This window comes from Hemicordylus capensis, chromosome 1 (genome assembly GCF_027244095.1).
Source record: "Hemicordylus capensis ecotype Gifberg chromosome 1, rHemCap1.1.pri, whole genome shotgun sequence".
In the NCBI taxonomy this organism is placed as follows: Eukaryota; Metazoa; Chordata; class Lepidosauria; order Squamata; family Cordylidae; genus Hemicordylus; species Hemicordylus capensis.
This window is the reverse complement of record NC_069657.1, coordinates 237541003-237558874: the sequence shown is the minus strand read 5'-3', so window position 1 is coordinate 237558874 and position 17872 is coordinate 237541003. Positions and strand designations below refer to the sequence as shown.

General features: G+C 44.6%; 1 protein-coding gene across 9 annotated transcripts in view; it reads left to right on the top strand.

Moving 5' to 3' along the window:
- CPS1 (carbamoyl-phosphate synthase 1) overlaps positions 1-17872 on the top strand; it is a 175815-nt gene that overhangs the window by 90166 nt on the left and 67777 nt on the right. For all 9 annotated transcript variants that reach the window (XM_053283405.1, XM_053283401.1, XM_053283406.1 and 6 more), the window contains 3 exons: positions 5398-5539; positions 13359-13424; positions 16100-16163. In XM_053283405.1, coding sequence (XP_053139380.1) covers positions 5398-5539; positions 13359-13424; positions 16100-16163 — 272 coding nt within the window. The remainder of the gene's footprint in view (positions 1-5397; positions 5540-13358; positions 13425-16099; positions 16164-17872) is intronic.

The following is a 17872-nucleotide window of genomic DNA, read 5'->3' as shown; positions in this document are numbered from 1 at the left end:
AAGAAACCATTGATCTGCCATCTTTTTTCCTTTTTTTTGAAACAAAGCATGTTCTAAAACTACAGTACAATTAAGTTACAAATACACAGAGCAAAGCAGTCAGAAATGTAGGGGGCTTTCTGCCTTCATTATGGGTGTTTCTCTGCCTTGTCTTTGTGGGTTAACTATGCATGTAGTGCTGAGAAGGTTTCTTGCCCTACTTTAATACTTCCTTTGTTGTACCATCAATGTTGCACTGGGTGCTGCATTTATCATATGTTCAGTTCATATGGCTGACATAACTGCATGTCACAAAACTGGAGCATCACTGATGGCAGCAGTATTCCACCTGAAATGATTGAATCATTCAACTGCATCATGGTTTCTAGCCCAGAGTGAACGAGCCATTTCTTGCAATGCTTTCTTTTTGGCAAATTATTATGGAATAAAGAAGATCTGAATTGAGAAAAAGAGCTGTAGATGAAGGTCAGTTTCTTCCTTTGCCTGGAATCAGATGGCAGATGGCTTTGAGTTTTTCAGGAGCAGCCAAAAGATACAGCAATACAAGCTAATTTTCCTCAAGTCAGAGCAGGTATTGCAATATTTAGAATGTGAAACTGATCAACTTTGAACTCTGCCTTACTGCTAGTGATGGTCAAATGCTGTTGAGTCAGATATATTATTTCCTCTTTATTATTCCTTTGCAAAATCATGTTACTCTTCTCAAATTTTGTGATATTTGTAAGATAAGTGACAAGTTATGTTTTTGTAATAGGCATTAGGTGTAGGATTGTCCACTAAAAACAATAACTGCGACTTGAATTAACTGTGCAAACCAAGAACCTTAGCATAAATGAATCAGGCTTACAGCCCAGTCCTAAGCATGTTTGCTCTGAAATAATTTCCCCTGAGTTCAGTGGAACTTACCGTAGTTCCTACTAAGTATGCTTAGGATGGCAGACTTTCTAATTATACTTGCTTAATAATGCAAAAAGCTCAGTGTACTCTGCTTGTTTAATAAAGACAGTGCCCATGTTCTCACAGTGTGTGCTGGCATAGTTCCAGCCATTAAGGTATTTAATTGGGGCACGGAAGGCACTGGGGGAGACAGGATAGCACCTACCTTCCTCCCAGATGATCTTCATTCTTCTGTGGAATGTGCGGATCGTGTGCCCACACAAGCCATGCTGCTCCTGGCAGAGTGGCTTTCTGGATGCTCCAGAAAGCCACACTGCCAGGAGCCACACGGCTTGTGTAGCCTGAGTGAATAGGTTAAAAGCCTGGGTGGGGGGTGGATCCCAGGGCAGCACTGGGATTGGCCTCTATCCCAGGGCTTCACATGCACAGCCCTACCCCGGTAGGGCTGCACAAGCCTAGGTAGGGCTACTCGTGTGAACAGCCTTCCTGTTTTCTGAAAGCGTCACAGTCTTCTTGCCACGGTGTCTAAAGCAGGGTTTCTTAACCTTGGGCCCCCAGATGTTGTTGGACTACAACTCCCAGAATCCCCAGACATGTCCTTTGTGGGTGGGGATTCTGGGAGTTGTAGTCCAACAACATCTGGGGGCCCAAAGTTAAGAAGCCCTGGTCTAAAGCAGAACCCCTATGTATTTTTATCAGCAGTTATGAGGGCTGGGACCTTGGCTTATTGACTGAATGCTAATATTCTGGCATATACATAAAAGTCTGTGTTAGTAGCTGTATTTCAGATTAGAGTGCCTTCTCTTCTATCTTCAGATACAAGTATATTTTCAAAACACTTCATCCTCTACAGATGTACAACTCTACAAAACTGCACAGGCAGGCGATAAAAATAAATACAGTACTAGGTAAGAGTTTGGCAAGGGTTTCAGAATGTTCCTTTCCCTTGCAAATCCCTGAAAGTGACTTTGTGTCATTTCAGATTAAATTTTTTAATTATGGAAGCTAAAAACTTCCATTATCTTAACCCCCTTTTAATATGGCTTAGCACTCATTAATTTCTAGAGATCTTTCTCTGTCTAGGCATTCTATATGTTATGCAAACCTCTTAGTATTTATAGCAATCTAGGATCTGACCTTGCTAGCTCTTAATTATATTTAGTTGAATATGGGTTTCATTCTTTTCCAGCTACTTGTCTATCAAGCCATCAGATGCATTATATTAATTGTATATTTTATTTAAATATGTGAGATCATAAAGAAGGGAAGTTTGAATTACTATTGATTTGTGAGCAATGCACATATTCACATAAATCATATGATAGAGAGTTCCCAGGCCGGGGAGAGCAAGGCAGCCTGGGATTGCATACAGGCCCTTCATGGGAAGCAAAGCTGGGATTGGTGATTGTCTGCAGCTTTGTTCTCAGTTTATTTTATGAACCTTAGTTACATTTAGTCCATGAGGTCCACATGGTCCATTCTGAACCAACGGGTTTGCCCAAGGCTATCCAAGAAAGTCAAAGTTCAAGTTGGATTGTTTGAACGCACAGCTCTCCCCAGCCCAGTTGTGCTGCTGCTGATGAAATGTTTAACCCAGGCCTACAGATAAGTGTATAAAAGTTTGGTTCAGGTTTCTAAACAGATTGTAAGGCCAGTAGGCCAGAATGAAATTGTTTTTAAGAATGTGAGGTCTCTTTCTGCCAAGAGGTGGCAAATACCAGAGCCTGACAAAAGATACTGTATGTGAGACAATTCTCCACACAGCAGAGAAAGAAGCATAGCTGGAGTGGGGAGGGCGGACAAGCCAAATGGTAGCTCATGTAGCCAAGGCTAGTTGGCACCACATGAATACATCTGTTTATTCACAAAGACATGTATTGTTGGATTTACTGATTTGCTTTTAAAAAAATCTATATAAGCTAGCCACTGCATACGCTTGTGGTGGAGTGCTTGTCAGACTTTCTTGACCTGTACTGTGCCTTCATGATCATGAATAAAAAGCTTTTTTTGAGCACACGCCCCTTGTTGTATTTGACTCAATTCTGTCAGGCAATGAGATCAATTCCGGGAAGCTTGCCTAATTCTCTTTGGTTCAGTAAGACACCCCATTCTCTGTCAAAATCTGATGGAAGGATGAAAGCAAGGGGCTGAATCAAACATGAGGGCAAGGTTCCAGAGGATTTTCCTGCAACCCTGCTGCCTCTCAAATCTACTGCCTCTAATTTCTAAGATGGCCTCATAGTGCAAGTACTGAGTGGACCTGAGCCTGCTTGGCCTTCAAGATCAAGGTGTCTTTCCAGGACTGGTTAGCATGGCATGCAGCAAATACTGCAAGGTGTCCTGTGATACTTTGACACAGGATTAGGATATTTTTGCTCCTAGATGCACTGAGCAGTCCCCACAAGCTTTCATCTCCGACCATTCTTCTGGCTTCATTTACTTCAAGTGCAACTTCTCCCTTGCTTTCCTTTGTTTAATCTGGAACATTTCCCCAAATTGTCTTTGCTTTTTAAAAGCTCCCTGACACAATACTCGTATTAATTTCAAATGTACAAGGAGCATAATTCAAAGGCCCTCCTTTAGGAAAAGTGTCTTATTTGTTAATCATTTCCTCCTTCCTGATTCAGTGCTTGCTTGCACATAAAATATTGATTTATTAGACAAGCAGGCAAAGATGTTTTTAACACTGAGAATAGGAAGCAAAGAAGCTAAAAATATATGCAGGCTCTCTGCAGTCTGGCCAAAGCAGAGCTCCAAAGAAGGTGGATTAGAAATTGGAGAGAGGCAAAAGGTTTATCAGGGTGATGGGTAGATGCAATAGAAGAAACTGAAGTGCATGGCAGGTACTTCATACAGAAAGAGAAACAGCAACTGAGAAGATGAAAAATACATAAGGAGGGCTTAGTTCAAAGAGGGAAGGTCAGAGATGGCAAAAGAGCAAGGACTCAAAGGCAAGAAGAGGAACCAACATTTAGATTAGCCAATGAGAACAAAAATGCAGGAAGCCTTCTAGGTATTGGCAGATCTTGCTTTCATTAGGACATACCTGTTTAGCATAGTGGCTTCTAGTCATTGATCCTTCAGTTGGTAGCAGCCTATAGCCATTCCACTGATGGATAATGAGCACACACATAAATGTTATTAATAAGAGTTCCCCATTCTGAAAGGGGTGGGGTGAGGTGGGAAGTAACTGATGTAAGAGACACAGGGTGTTATCTGATGTAAGAGACACAGGGTGTTATCTATCCCAAGCGTAGGCAACCTTGCTCTCCAGGAGCTTTTATACACATGGCTGTTAGTTCGAACCTCCTCCAGAATTGAGGGTGCGAGTCCACATATCAGCTGGATTAACCCCAAAGTCGTTGTGGGCTATCAGGGACCAGTTCAGACACAACTCTGTTTCCCCCAAAATTATGGCTGCACTTTCTGGCTTAGCCCGAATTATGTCCGGCGTAAAAAAAATCCTCTATTTTCAGCGGCTTTCGGGGGTAAACCAAGGCTTCTGGAATGCCCTGACACTTATCTGTGATGTGTGGAGGGGCCATTGCTGGTAATTCGGCTTTTCCCCAAAGTTGCACTTTTGTAGTTTTGTTTTTTTTTAAATGTTTGCTGGGTGGATTTCCCAGCACCCAGGGATGCTAAGTGTCAGCATGAAGGGGAGTTTGACAGCTGTGTTCAGTATGGTCTGCTCTTTGAGCGATTTGCAATTGTGGGTGCTGGGGGAGGGCTTGTGGCAGATTGGTTAAATTCTGTGGAGGGAGTCCACAAGGGGAGGGGGAGGGAGAAACTCCTGAGTTAAATGCAAGTACAGATGGAAAAGCAAAATGTGGGTCTTCCTATAAGAGTTCTCTTATAGAAGCCCCATAGAAACATTGGCTTTACATATACAGATGTTGTTGCTGGAAGCTTAACAATGGAGACTACAGGTTCAATGCAAGCTGAGCCCTTTGTGTTTGAGCTGATACCATGACGCTGCATTTTTCTTCATTACAGAGAGAAAGCAATGATTTCTACTTTAAACTTCCATGGCCTCTTAAATGGTTTGTGTTGGGGGTGGGGGGAAATGAGATGAGGAAGGAAGTAACAAAGGCAAGTTCATTATAAAAACCTGCAAAGATTTGGGTCAGATTCAGCAGGTTCGGGTTAAGCATTCTGTTGTTTTGACTAGTCAGTCTAAAAGAACACCGGCTGGCCATCAAACTAAAAAAAAGTAATAATGAAGGGAGGCATCTCGTGCCTCCTCTTCTGGGATGTGATTGGTGGGAGAAAAAACCACATAACCCACCTGTCAGATGACGCCTTGTCCAGTGCCACCTAGTAGGCATCAGCTGAGTGCAGGATTTGGACTTGGGTTTTCTATTCTGAAATTCACCACCGGTAATTAAAACTGCCCTTCTTTTAACACACCCCACCACTGCCCGCTTTGAGTTCAAACAGCTTTTGAGAAAAACATGAAGGATGCAAGATGTCAGTAACATGCTGTTCTTGTGTTCATCCCAGCCAGTCCATTCCAGAGGAAAGCCTCAGAAGAGCCAAGCAGATTGGCTTCTCGGATAAACAGATTGGGAAGTGCCTGGGAGTGACTGAAGCACAGAGCAGGGAGCTGAGACTCAAGAAGAACATAACACCTTGGGTGAAACAGGTATAACAACATGCATGTCTTGGATTGGTTTAAACTTTCAAAATAGACAAAAAATGTTGTTCTTAATAATTATGGAATGCACCATGAGAGATGCTCTAACTCACCACTCTCCTCTCCTCCACACTTCCTCCTCTCTACTCTGTTCCTCTCTTCCTTTTTAAAATCCTGGGGTAGGAGGAGCAGCATTAGTGCACCACCAGTAAGAGGGAGAATGGGGGGGGAGGGGAATGCCACCAGGGAAGTGTGGCATTTGGCACACCTAGGTGCCACACAAGTTGGGGGTGCCATCTCCGATGCTAGGGAGGAGAGGCTTGGCCCATCCCTGGAGGTGGGTATGTTAGAGAGAAAGGCAGTGGCTTGCCTAAGGCCACCCAGAGAACTCCTTGGATTTAGCTGGAGCATAATCTGGCACATCAGTGTTCAGCAGTGCATGAGACCATAATTTGAGCGCATGAGACCAAATCTGTCTGTACAGATTTCCTGTGTGTCCTTAGCTGCATCAGTAAGTATTTTTAAGGCCCTCTCTACCCAACACACTAATAGTCTGCTCCTGTACTCCTTGTGTAACTAGAAGGTCCAGGACAGCTTTGCATGGTCAGTTTTCTTTAGAGGAGACAGAAGGTTACAAAACTATGGTTTCTTTGCCAACAGTCTACTTATTTGCAAGTGTTCAAGTTCAGAGCGAATAATGAAGGTCTGGCTGCCAGGAAGGTAATGGTAGTTCTATATCATGGACAAACAAGCCTCCAATATCCAGCAAGCATAGCCTATTTTCAACAACTAGATATTTAACCAGATGACAACTTTCCTTGACCTGGGGTGAGAACTGGAGCACAGGTAGCATTCAGGCAAATCCAGACTGGGGTATTTGCCTTTAGGACATACCTGCAGTCAGCCCAGGAAGCCAAACCTGTGAACTACACCACCACCTCCACCAATCCTGAGCCACTGCTCCTTAGCTATGGACTCTCTCAGCATACTGCATATCTGGACTTCAGGGATGGTAAATACAGCAGAACCGGTGTGGTGATGATTGAAATTAAGGCTCCCTGGACATGACCCAGTTTTGCATCTAATGGTTCTCAACTGAAATAATGGCTAACACTGAATGTCTCAATGAGGATTTGAAATCTCATGTTAAGTTTATATGGAACACTTAGGAACATAGGAAGATGCCATAGGAAGCTACTGAGTCAGACCATAGGTCCATCTAGCTCAATATTGTCTACACAGACTGGCAGTGGCTTCTCCAAGGTTGTAGGCAGGAATCTCTCTCAGTTCTATCTTGGAGATGCTACCAGGGAGGGAACTTGGAACCTTCTGCTCTTCCCAGAGCGGCTCCATCCCCTGAGGGGAATATCTTACAGGGCTCACACATCAAGTCTCCCATTAAAATGCAGAGCCAGCATGGTGTAGTGGTTAGAGTGCTGGACTAGGATTGGGGAGACCCGAGTTCAAATCCCCATTCAGCCATGATACTAGCTGGGTGACTCTGGGCTCGTCACTTCTCTCTCAGCCTAACCTACTTCACAGGGTTGTTGTGAGGAGAAACTCAAGTATGTAGTACACCACTCTGGGCTCCTTGGAGGAAGAGCGGGATATAAATGTAAAAATAAATAAATAAAAATAAATAACCAGGGCAGACCCTGCTTAGCTAAGGGGACAGGTCATGCTTGCTACACAAGACCACCTAAAAGTGAGATCCCAAGTGGCATGCCTGAGATCACATATGAATGTGGTAGTAGGGCAAATTACTGGACTTCAGACTCTTAAGTAGGGATGTGCATAAAACCGGTTCTCCCGGTTCGGTTCGGATCCGAACCGGGTCCGAACCGGACCAGGGTGGTTCGGTTTTGGTTTTGCCGAACCACCCCCCGGTTCGGTTCAGATCCGAACCGGTTCGGATCCGAACCGAACCGGTTCGGATCTCAAAAAATAGCTGGTTTGAAAGGGGACCTTGTGTTCTACCTGCCACCCAAATTTCAAGTTGATTGGACCTTCCTCTGATTTTTTACAAATTTTTTAAAAATTTTCAATTTTTGCCCATAACTCCCTATGTGGAGCACTTAGGGGCAAAAAGCTGGGGTGGGTGGTAGCCACCAATGGGTGTTCTTCACCCCAACAATCCCAAGGCAATTGGTTGCTCCTAGTATTATTGGTGAATTTTTGAAAAAAAAATTCCCATTGACTAGAATGGGGGTTTGGGGCTGCCCCAGACCCGGCTCTGTGGGGCAGCATCACCACCAAAGTGGGTCCGGGGCCATGGCAAAAATGGCCTCAGTCCTTCCCAGCAATCCCCGGAGAGATAGGAGTGATGGTTTTTTTAATTAAGATTTTCTAAGGCATTAAATAATATCTAATTGGAAAGAATAGAATGTGTGTCACTGGGTGAAAGGTGATAAAAAGCCACATAGAGAGACAGTTATTCATTTAATGCCTTAGGAAATCCTAATAAAAAAAACCATCACTCCTATCTCTCCGGGGATTGCCAGGAGGAACTGAGGCCATTTTTGCCATGGCCCCAGACCCACTTTGGGGGTGCTGCCACCCCACAGAGGCGGGTCCGGGGCTGCCCCCCCCCAAACCCCAATCTAGCCAATGGGATTTTTTCCTCTTCTTTTCAAGAAATCCACCAACAATGCTAGGGGCACCCATCAATTGCCACCCCAGCCTTTTTGCCCCTCTCTCTGGGCGCCCTAACACTTAACACCTAGTACCTACCACCTACCCAAGCAAGATGACACTCAGAGAGACAACACACCAACTCTCTGATCTAACAAAAAGGCCACTGCTGCTGCTGCCTGCCAGCAGTGGAGCAGCACACTAAGCACACACACAGAGAAGAAGCAGGAGGCGGAGTGTGGATTCTATGATAGCATATTAGAGTGGATTGATGGTGTCTCATTGAAAATCTCATTTGCTATCATAGAATCCATACTCAATACTAGGGATGTGCAAAAAATTTCGGGCACAGAACGATCTGTGCCCGAAACGAACAATTTTGGGTGATTCGGGGCCGAACCGAATCACCCCCGATGTCCCCAGATATTTTTTGGGCATGAGCCGAATCACCCGAATTTCGGGCATGAAAAATTCGGGTGATTCGGTTCACGGTTGATTTTTGGTGAATTTTTAAAGTTTTAGTGACTTTGGGGCAGTTCAGGGGCATAGCATGGGATCTGGGCAAAAGGAGTGGAGTGGGGTGGTAGTGCCTAATGGGTGCAGGCTACCACCCCAATTTCAGGGGGATTGGGCCAAGGGCTGATTTTTGGTAAATTTCTGAAAATTTCATGTCTTTGGGGCAGATTGGGGCATATTGGGGCAGAAAGTGGGGACTGGGGCAGAATAGTGGGGTGGGGTGGTAGTGACTAATGGTTGGAGGCTACCACCCCAATTTCAGGGGGTTTGGACAAAGGGCTGATTTTTTGAGAATTTTTGAAGTTTTAGTGACTTTGGGGCAGTTTGGGGGCAGAAAGTGGATCTGCCCCAAAATAGTGGGGTGGGGTGGTAGTGCCTCATGGGTGGAGGCTACCACCCCCATTTCAGGGGGATTGGGCAGAGGGCTGATTTTTTGAGAATTTTTGAAGTTTGGGTGTCTTTGGGGCAGATTGGGGGCAGAAAGTGGATCTGCCCCAAAGGAGTGGGGTGGGCTGGTAGATAGTGCCTAATGGGTGGAGGCTACCACCCATCCCCAATTTAAGAGTGATTGGGCAGAGGGGTGAATTATGGTGAATTTATTTGTATGAGGTTTGTCTTCATAAGGTGAAGTGTGCTAAATTGATTACTTCCTCATATTCATAGTAAGTGTGAAAAAGTGAAAGTGGGGTCATGAGAGTTGTTTAATTGAAAAATATCTCATTTGCTATGATAGAATGAGAATTCACACCTCAGAAGTTTTTTCTGAGGTGTGAATTCTCATTCTATCATAGCAAATGAGATATTTTTCAATTAAACAACTCTCATGACCCCACTTTCACTTTTTCACACTTTCCTTTACTATGAATAATATGAGGAAGTAATCAATTTAGCACACTTCACCTTATGAAGACAAACCTCATACAAATAAATTCACCATAATTCACCCCTCTGCCCAATCACTCTTAAATTGGGGATGGGTGGTAGCCTCCACCCATTGGGCACTATCTACCAGCCCACCCCACTCCTTTGGGGCAGATCCACTTTCTGCCCCCAATCTGCCCCAAAGACACCCAAACTTCAAATATTCTCAAAAAATCAGCCCTCTGCCCAATCCCCCTAAAATGGGGGTGGTAGCCTCCACCCATGAGGCACTACCACCCCACCCCACTCTTTTGGGGCAGATCCACTTTCTGCCCCCAAACTGCCCCAAAGTCACTAAAACTTCAAAAATTCTCAAAAAATCAGCCCTTTGTCCAAACCCCCTGAAATTGGGGTGGTAGCCTCCACCCATTAGGCACTACCACCCCACCCCACTATTCTGCCCCAGTCCCCACTTTCTGCCCCAATATGCCCCAATCTGCCCCAAAGACATGAAATTTTCAGAAATTTACCAAAAATCAGCCCTTGGCCCAATCCCCCTGAAATTGGGGTGGTAGCCTGCACCCATTAGGCACTACCACCCCACCCCACTCCTTTTGCCCAGATCCCATGCTATGCCCCCGAACTGCCCCAAAGTCACTAAAACTTTAAAAATTCACCAAAAATCAGGATTTTGCCCAATCCCCCTGAAATTGGGGTGATAGACTCTACCCATTGGGAACTACCACCCCACCCCAAAATTTTGCCCCTGGGCCCCTTTTTACCCCCCCGAATCGATTCGGATTCGGATTCGGATTAAATCCGAATCCGAACCGAATCAAGGGTGATTCGGGTGACCCAGATTCGGGCACAAAACAGAACAGGGGTGATTCGGTTCGGGTCCGAGCCGAATCACCCGAAATCCCGAATTGCACACCCCTACTCAATACCTCAGAAACAAGAGAACCCTGTACCCATGGGGGTGCCCCTACCAGAGATCTCTGTACCCCATGGGTTAGAAACCCATGGGGGTGGTTGGCACCCTATGTGCACTACACCACCACTTGCTCTGGGCCACCCCAGCACCCCCATGTGCACTTATAGGGCTGCTGAAAGCTCCATTATAACTTATTATGAGGAAAAACCTTAAAGACGCGTAAACTTCAAAAATCACTTAAAAATCACCTCTTTGCCCAATTCCTTTCAAATAATTCTGATAGATTCCTTGCCCACCCTAGGAACTACCACCCACCACACTGCACTCTACGACACCCCTTTCCCCCCGACGTGAAGCTATACATTTGCTGCAATCCTAATTATTCTCTATGAGGAATTCAAAAATACTTAACAATTCACCAATAATCAGAGGAGTGTCCAATTGCCTTGAGATTTTTTGGGTGGTAGGCACCCATGCCTGTCTACCACCCACCCTGCTTTTGTGCTCCTAAGTCCTCCACAACAGGGTATATGGACTGGTTCGTGTCCCATTATACTCAATGAGAAAAATAATTAAAAATATTTCAAATATTCATAAAAAATCATAGGGGTGTCTGATTGCTTCAGGGTTTGCATGGTTGTTGGCACCCATGAGTGCTCCACAATAAGAAATAATGGCCTGGTTCGGGTCCCATTATATCCTATGAGAAAAAAATAAAAATATTTTTCAAAAATTCATAAAAAATCATACGAGTGTCCGATTGCTTTGGGGTTTGGATGACAGGTACCCCTGGGTGCCACCTACCATCTGACCAATTTTCAGCTTTCCGAACTGATCCAAACCGGTCCGAACCGGTTCGAAACGAACCACCCCCAGTTCGGTTCGGATTCGAACCGAACCGGGGGTGGTTCGGTTCGATCCGAACCTCCGAACCGGAACCGGTTCGGACCCGAACCGGTTCGGACCCGAACCGGTTCGCACATCCCTACTCTTAAGTTACAAAAAAGCATGCCAGCCTTTACACCAGCTTTTCACTCTGGAATTACTGCCCTTTGTCACTCTCACAAACTCAAGTTTTTGAAAACTCATCCAAGAAAGGCCTTCTTTGGATCAAACCACGTCCTCTGCCTAGGTTTCCAGCAGGGAAGTGGGAAAGGGTGAGAACGTTGGTGTTGACCCGTCATGTCGTGTGACCGTGAAACGTGAAGCTCTCTTTGTCTGACTCTTGGCAATAAATTTTTATAGGGTAATACTTTATTTTAACTTTCCCATCATTGCAAGTTCATTTGGTATTCATTGTGATAGCGCTGAACATAATAAGTTCATCTGGTATTCATGACAATGTCACAGTTGCTTTCATAGGTGTTCCATAGACATTTTGCTGTTCTATTAAGGGGTGCTGATATGCAGGTTCTGCCAGTTGTTCCCCTACCTTGCGTTTTTTCACTGTTTTCGTCTATGCTTGAAACAGCTTGAAGGGCCCATCTGTACCCTAAAACCCCGCTGTCCTTTTTTGCTGGAATTCTTCTACATTCTGAGCTGGCCTAGGGAACTGTATCAAAGTTGTGCTGCACCATCTTTACAGAACTGATGTGAGTGCCATCTGTTCTTTAACCGAATGACCAGTGACAATCTATCCTTTAAAAGGTCATTCTTCTTGTGACAGAAAAGGGTACATTTCTCCTGAATACAGCATGGCTGTGGGATTATCTGAGTCTCTCCTTTCTACTCCCTCCCAGGTGCTCTGATTTAAAAACAAAACAAAACAAAAAACTAAAGGCCAGCTGGCATTAAAGCAGAGGGGGAAAGGCACAATGTGGTATAAGCAGCCCAGACAAATTTCTGGAGCAATAGCAGCACATCATGAAAAAAAGGGTCAGTATCAGTGCACTCTAGGGCTGTGATTTTGTGTGCCTTGGGTGTAAATCCCACTGAACTCCATGGAACTTACTTTTGAGTAAATGTATATAGAATTGGGCTGTATGTGATCCAAAGGCTGTCTGCAAGTGATCCAGAAGCAACACTAGTTTGGGATCAAAAGAGCTAAGACCAATGGGACTGTCTCACTTTTCCACTTGGTACAGCAGACTCTTCCCTCGCCATGCCATATTTCAAACTGCCTTTGAAAGTCTCCTTGGTTTCCAAAGCTGATTGCTACATGCAGCATGAAGGGTTATGAGAAACACATGCGCAAACACTGTTTGAGAAACACATGTGCAAAGAGTCTTGGATACGTGAAACTGGCTGTATGGTTCTTTGGATCCTGGCCACTGTGAATACCATAATCCAAAGTACCCTGGTTATTTGTAACGATAATGTTACTGATTACAGCAATGCTGATCATAGGAACATAGGAAGCTGCCATATACCAAGTCAGACCATTGGTCTATCTAGCTCAGTATTGTCTTCACAGACTGGCAGCGGCTTCTCCAAGGTTGCAGGCAGGAATCTCTCTCAGCTCTATCTTGGAGAAGCCAGGGAGGGAACTTGGAACCTTCTGCTCTTCCCAGAGCGGCTTCATTCCCTAAGGAGAATATCTTACAGTGCTCACACTTCTAGTCTCCCATTCATATGCAACCAGGGCAGACCCTGCTTAGCTATGGGGACAAGTCATGCTTGCTACCACAAGACCAGCTCTCCTCTCTAATGGCTAGTCTTTACACGGCTTTGTATATGAAACTGCTTGGTGCGGAAAAGCAATATAGACATGTATAGAATGAAAAAGAATTATCAACTGCTGGTGGATTTACGTTTCCCATAAGTACTTGTGCAGACAGGAGATAGAAAGCAGTGAGTTCGTTGAAGAACAGAATGAAAAGAGAAAAACAGTGGAATCTGAAATGCTAAAAAGTAGTTTGTTCACCTTTTTTTTGCCTTCCTCTGCAGATTGACACACTGGCAGGAGAATACCCTGCTGTAACTAATTACCTCTATGTCACTTATAATGGCCAGGTAAGTGCAGTCGTTTACTATTGTATAGCTACAACATATTATGATATATTTTCTCCCATTAGTATCTATTGACCTTGTAACTCAAATTCATTCGGTCTAGAAACAGCTATGGTTTAGAGAAGCTGGCATAAGCATAATCCCATTGGAGCACAGGTGGAAATGTTTTCCACTGTTGTTATTGAGAAAGTGAAAGTATAGCTGGGAGCATTAAAATCCTTTTGAGCAGGCATAGCACAGATACAAGCAATGAAAATTTACCCACAGTGCCACAGTTTTGTTCCCTAAATCCCAACATCTATGAACAACTAACATGCTGCCTTTGCTCTTTGCTGTGGACTACCAATGAGACTTTCATCAATGAAAGTTTTGCTTGCCGTTTTGCAGTGTGGGAGAGATTTTCCATGTGAAGTTTAATCTCTTACCACCAAATTCCATTTGCCTAGTGCAATACCTTTGTGAGCACAGTGGGTTGATCTATCCCATCCCATTTCACACCACTTATTAACAACAAATTGTGTAATGAACATGCTAATTCCCTAGCATTGGTATAAATGATTTTTTTTCTTAAAGCGATTACTTGGGAGAATGTTGTGGGTATTGAGGCAGTGCCGCAGAAGTAGCTCATTTGTGCGTGTGTGTGTGAGAGAGATTCTGACTTAGGGAATGGGACTGATCTCTTGAACAGTTCCATTGGTGGAGTTGTGGTCCCTTTGTTGGCATGCTGTTGGCGCACAAGTCAGGCAACAAGTGGGCCAGAAAGTCATAATATCAAATCATTTTTGCATTTAACTTTGCAAAAGTTGAAGACAAATACACCAGTCTATGGGAACCAGGAAGTAGGGCAAGCAGTAGGGGAACTAAGGCCATACTTAGATAGCTCTGAACTCCACACATGACTAGAGTCGACACTGATATTCCAAAACAGTGAATTAGAAGTGAATGTCAGGGTTTCTCCCAAGGAGAATATTCTGAGAATTATCAAGGGAAGTCAAATGAGTTTCTGTAACACACGTTAAATTTCTTAAAAGGGTTTCTGCACATCCTTAAACATGACAAAGTAGGGAATGGATAAACTAGGGTCAAAGATAGCAAAGTTGGTAATGGGTTCTCAGATGCGCACTGCAAGAGAGGTACTACCATGGGACGTTTGTGTGTGTAATAAACAAACACACAGCTAACTAAATAAATAAATTCACAGACAGGCATGGCAAGGCAAGTAATTTCAGATATAAAATGCCTACAGTATGGCCAGCAACCTGAGTCAAAGTCCAGTTGAATTATCATACTGCTTAATTTCATTCTTTTTGCTACATAACCTGTCCTGGGAATTTTTCTTGAAAAGTGGTAAATTATAAAAATAAGCTGCAATATTTAGTATTTTTCTGTACTGGCATGATTTTAAAAAGAGAGAACATCAAGGATCTCTTACGGTGGGAGGACCCATATCTCAGTGGTAGAGCACATGTTTTGTAAGCATATGGTCCTAGATTCAATCCCTGGTATCTCCAGCTAAGGGATCTTGTGAATGCAAAGCTTGAAAAGAGTTTTGCTTGAGATCTTGGAGAGCTGCTGCCAGTCAAAATGGTCATACTGAGCAAGATAGACCATTGATCTGATTCATTATAAAGCAGCTGCAGATGTTCATACATAGACAGAAGCATTGCTAATTAATACAGGCAATCTAATAAAACAATATGCTTAGTCCTTGAACGAACCCCTCAACTTATCATATGGTTTGTTTATTGAAAGAGAGAGATGTGCAGCAGATGAAGAGCTGCCACCCCTCAGATTAGATGTGACAGTGGCAGATTTGCTGCAATTAATTAGAAAGTCAGGGATGGAGGAGACTGATGTTCAGAACTAAAAGGCAATCTGGATGAGGAGCACACAACTTCCTGCCTTGCCTGCAGCTTAGTCCCCCGTGATCTGTCTGTCTTCCAACCCAACTTCACGTTCCTTTCAACTGGGCTCTGATACAAGAAGTGAGCTCAGCGGGGAGGAAAGCACTTAAGGAGAGGGGCTGAAAGGGTTACGTAGGGAAGGGCTGGAAGGTTTTTGTACTTCTCACTCAAGTGTCTCTTTTGCTTCCTAAATTGGACCCTACCTCTGCTTTCTGTGCTATTTAATTTGTCTGGGTGTTTTTAGGAATCACTCTTGCCTTTGGTCTCCAGACTCAGTTGCATAGTGGAGAACTGATGTGAGTCGGTTCTCCCCATTGATGACTGCACTAATGTGAGTTCAAAAGTGGTGGCAACTAACTTAGACTGTATTATTTCAAATTAAAAGGTTTAGGAAGTATTAATTAGGTCTGCAGTGTTTTGCAAGCTAACATTAATCATTTGTAAGACTACTACAGATTTGTTTATTACTTCCTTTATTATGCGATTATTGCTGCCAATATGGTTTCAGTAAGATGTAGAATGTGTCTCATGAGTATGCCCCAGTGTCTTTAAAGTGGTCATATTATTAAGGTAAAACTGAGCCTTCAAAAAAATCAATTTAATTCAATGGCCTTATGCCTGTTTTAAAGGACGGTAAATGAGGTCAAACTGAAGTCCTGAGAGTCTGATTTTTTGGATAAAGGACTGCAAGGCATAAATGGTTTTTTCTTGTGTGCACAATGGGTGCTGTTGAGAATAATTCCCAATGACTTCTCTTACTGTGTTCTATTTTAGGAGCATGATGTAAAATTTGATGACCATGGAATGATGGTGCTGGGCTGTGGACCGTATCACATAGGTAAATCTTGCTTATAGTTTCTCTGTCCCCCCCCCCCCCCGCCTAGAGGCTCCTTTGAAAAGTCCTTTTGGTTTGGTACATTCTGCTGTGAGGACATTTTACTTTATTCTGGAATTCCTCATAGAAAATGTGCATTATGCTATTGCTTGAGTATTGCAATTCATACTTGTAGAGGCAAAGATATTACTTTTCAGCTGTAGTTATTAGGCTGCTTTTAACTATAGCTGAAAACCCAGAAAAACTGATGAAGATGTGACTTTTAACCACAATGACAGATGGTGAGTTGACCACAGGATTCCTCCTTTCATTTCCCCAACTCTTGGGAACAGGTTCCCCTCCCTTGATCTTAATTGTGGTTAAGCATTGAGCCTTGACACACAATCGTATGGGGCTAGGCAGAAGCCTAGCCCAGTCTAATGCACTGGCGGGTCACATGAGCAGAGTCTTCGTTGGGCTTTGCAAACCCCATGCGCACATGATCACAACAGCAGCCAGCGTGGTGCACAGAAGTCTGCCCGAGAAATGTGGGAAGATGCCCTGCACTGCTAGAAGGGGAAAAGCTCAGCATATCACAGCCATGATGTGCTTGGCTGCGTGGGGGCAGGAGGCGAGGCAAGCCCCATTCATGCCAGTCCAAGCTGGAAACCATAGAGAGGGCTGTGCAGAGTGGTCCTGCTCCCGGACCTGGCAGCTGCAGCCCTCTCTGGAAAACATGGTGGGCGGCTGTCAAGACCTCAAGACACACAATGTGGACACACAATCACCAAACCCAGGCTCTGGTAACTCTTTTGTGTACTAACCTGAGTTAAGATCCAGGTTTATGTTCAGTGTTAGCTGCCTTTGGCTAGCCTGGGTTTGGGAGTTTGGCCTCCAGCTAATCCAGGTTAGTTTGCCACTAACCTGGGTTAGTTTTGTCATGTGTTGAGGCTCATTTACATGTAACATGGAATCAGCTCTTCCCCACTTCACCTGCATGAAATTCTAGTCCTTCACAATATTCCAGTCCTTCACCAGCATGGTGTAGTGGTTAGAGTGCTGGACTAGGACCAGGGAGACCGGAGTTCAAATCCCCATTCAGCCATGATGATACTAGCTGGGTGACTCTGGGCCAGTCATGTCTCTCTCAGCCTAACCTACTTCACAGGGTTGTTGTGAGGAGAAACTCAAGTATGTAGTACACCGCTCTGGGCTCCTTGGTGGAAAAGCGGGATATAAATGTAGTAGTAGTAGTAGTAGTAGTAGTAGTAGTAGTAATAATAATAATAATAAATAATAAAAAGACAGAAATCACCATCAGCCAATTACAAAAAGCAGCTTTACTAGGAACAGCCTATATTCTGTGACAATATCTATAACAATCCTCTCTAATAAAAGCCTTGGTGTCCGTCCGTGGACACCCAGGCGTGTGTCCGTGCCTCCCTCGGCCATTCTGGGCATGCACTCCGCGCATGCCCAGAAAGTGCCGAGGGAGTCACGACCGCAGTGACCAGGTGGCCATGATGGCTGGGAGGAGAAGCGGCCGCTGCATAGCCAGGCAGGGGGAAGAGGTGGCGGGGGAAGCCGGCCAAGGTGGCGGCGGAGCCGCTGCCAAGGCCTGGCGGCGCCGCCGAAGCCGGGCGGGGGGGAGACTTTGGGGCCCTTGCCCGGCCGGGGAGACTGGCCGCGGCATGGAGGCTGGCGGCAGGAGGGGGAATGGCGGCGGGGGCCCC